The sequence below is a fragment of the Chiloscyllium plagiosum genome, chromosome 3 (assembly GCF_004010195.1).
Source record: "Chiloscyllium plagiosum isolate BGI_BamShark_2017 chromosome 3, ASM401019v2, whole genome shotgun sequence".
NCBI lineage: Eukaryota > Metazoa > Chordata > Chondrichthyes > Orectolobiformes > Hemiscylliidae > Chiloscyllium > Chiloscyllium plagiosum.
Window position 1 is genome coordinate 41,175,155 of NC_057712.1, and position 2,664 is coordinate 41,177,818.

The following is a 2,664-nucleotide window of genomic DNA, read 5'->3' on the forward strand; positions in this document are numbered from 1 at the left end:
GAAGGGGGGAGAGTGAGTTACACAGAAAAAGGGGGGGAGAGAGTGAGAGAGACACAGAGGAAAAGAGACAGAGAAAAATGAAGGTAGAGAGAGAGACACACACAGAAAAAGGGGGGAGAGAGAGACAAAGAGTAAGATCAACCACAAATAGTTCACTTAACTGATTCCTGAGATGAGGGGATTATTTTATTTGAGGGCTTTATCTGTATCCATTGGAGTTCAGGAAAATGGAAGGTAATCTTACTGAAAACTGTAAAATCTGATGGAATTTGTGGGAGAGACCTAGAACTTGGAGAGTGAGAAGAGAAACTTTGAAAATAAGGGCTCTCCCTTATAAAGCACAGCAGGTCAGGCAGCATCTGAGGAGCAGGAGAATCAACACTTCGGGTATGAGCTCTTCATGGATTCTCCTGCTCCTCAGATGCTGCCTGACCTGTGCTTTTCCAGCACCATATTCTCGACTCTGATCTCCAGCAGTCCTCACTTTCTCCTAGCTCTCCTTTATAAGACAAGATGAGAAGAATTTTCTTTCCTTTGTATCATTAGACAGTGTAATTCTCTTCCCCAGAGACCTGTGAAAGCAGGGTTAATGAGTTTAATTCATAATTAACAGACCAGTCAGGGTATAGAGATTGGTAGGAAAGTGGAGTTAGAACCACAATTGTAATCTTAATGAATAGAAGAGCAGGCTTCAAGGCTGATTGATCTACTCTTACTCCTAATTTGTGTATTCATAGGAATTGTAATAGAAAAGGTAATATTGTTCAATAAAAGGTCAGATCCAATTAGATTATGGGGGTGATTTCCTTAATCTGTATCTATTTTTGACTCTCTCTTTGTCCCTTATTGGCTTTTCGTTGCCTTATTTACATTTTCAGAAGCTTAATTAATTTTTGAAAACCTTTTGATTCCCTTTAGCCCTCACTGTTCCAGTTTAAAACTCCCAATTTTTCCAGATTTCTTTACAACTGTTACTTATAGTTCTAATGTACAATTAATAATATGCAAATGTTAATAAATCAGTTATATTTATCATTTGTGCCTCTGTGATATTTGTCTGTGATTGTACTTGTCTCAGTCGTGTTTGTCTTGTCTTTCCCAGGTCCAGGGACTGGGTCTGCAGATGTCATCTTTCAGGCAGTTTACAGCTTTGCTAGAATTAGTTCATTCAGCCAAAGCAATGGCAACAGTGGAGCCAGTCTGAGACATCACTGGAGCCAGGATTCAATGGGAGCCTACAATCACCTGCATTATACAACCAACACAACAGTGACACAGTTAAACACTATTAGGATCATGCAACAGTTAACTCCATCAGAACCTGTACCTGCAATTAATCCTACCCTATCTTGCTCAATTTCTAGTTTTCATAAACAGGTGTAAAAATGCAGTTTGTTTATCATTGAAGAGTACTGCAAAATACAGTTCGACAATGATGGACCTGTATTTGTACATTGAGTTCAGAGCTGGACAATGTGACGTGGATTTCAGTTCCTGCATTGAATAAGTGCATTTTTATTTTCAAATTCCTTGGAGAAGCTTGGAATCAAAACTACAAACTGAAGGGAACTATAGATTATTTTTGAGCTTGTATAGTAATTTGTTATAATTCCAGCTGTCAATGATTTGTTTGTCTATTTAAATAAATTCAATAAAGAATTTGCATAAAACTTCTTTATTCAGAGAGTGGTGACAAAGTAAAGTATATTATTATAGACAGTAGTTGAGACAAATATCATGTGGCAGTTGAGTCTGTATCCATTGGAGTTTAGAAGAATGAGAGGTGATCTTATTGAAACATGCAAGGACCTGAAGAGGTGTGACAGAGTGGCTGCTGAGAGGATGTTGTCCCTTGTAGGAAAGACCACTCTTGGGGACATAGTTAGAAATGTGATCTTCTATTTAAAGTGCGATGAGAAGAATTTTCTTTCTCAGCCGAGTTAAATTGTTGAATTCACTGCAGTTATGTAAGTATTTGGAAGGCTGAGTTATATTGACTTGCTTGTCAATCAAGAAAATGTGTACAGTTATAGGGATTGCTAGGACCACAATCTGATAAACCATAATTTTAATGAATAGAACAGATTCATAAGGACTGATTGGCCTACTCTTATTTAAAATCTGTGTAGCATTGTATTAGAGAAATTAAACCATAGAATCATACGGAGTTGGATTTTACACTTCCCTGCTGGTTGGTTTAAAGACTGGTGGTGGGGGCAGCTTGTTAAATCCAGTGGGAGTCTCCCCACTACTTACCCAGCCACCACTTTCCTCACCACCTTAGAAGAATAGTGCCAGGTAGCCTTCCGCCACTAGGATTTAACCATTGGTGGGACATGCCTGTGCTAAATAACCAGATTGACGTACAGCATATTTCCCAATTATTTATCCCTGTCCTGATCTGAACTACGTTTCTCTGCTGTGCAGAATTGTCGACCTCTGGCTAGCAGTTCTGAGGTAGGACCTCCTCATACTGAGTGATGAAATCCAGCCTCTAGCCTCCTCACAACCTATACCTATTGGGTCGCTGTGTTCTCCTCAACACTAGGAGATTCTGGCACCTTATGTAATCCACCTCTGAGAGAGGAATAGAATGAGACTATGTGGAGCATAAAGCTAACATTGATACTTTGACCAATGATCTGAATGTGCCATTTTGCTTAA

General features: G+C 39.1%; 1 protein-coding gene across 4 annotated transcripts in view; it reads left to right on the top strand.

Annotated features, from left to right (window-relative positions):
- Positions 1–1,670, top strand: part of cog2 (component of oligomeric golgi complex 2) — a 71,510-nt gene extending 69,840 nt beyond the window's left edge. For 3 of the 4 annotated variants that reach the window (XM_043680947.1, XM_043680960.1, XM_043680967.1), the window contains one exon: positions 1,103–1,670. In XM_043680947.1, the coding sequence (XP_043536882.1) occupies positions 1,103–1,204 (102 nt within the window). In that variant the 3' untranslated portion in view covers positions 1,205–1,670. The remainder of the gene's footprint in view (positions 1–1,102) is intronic. The other variant, XR_006309874.1, reaches the window with a different exon arrangement.
- Positions 1,671–2,664: the final 994 nt, after the last annotated feature.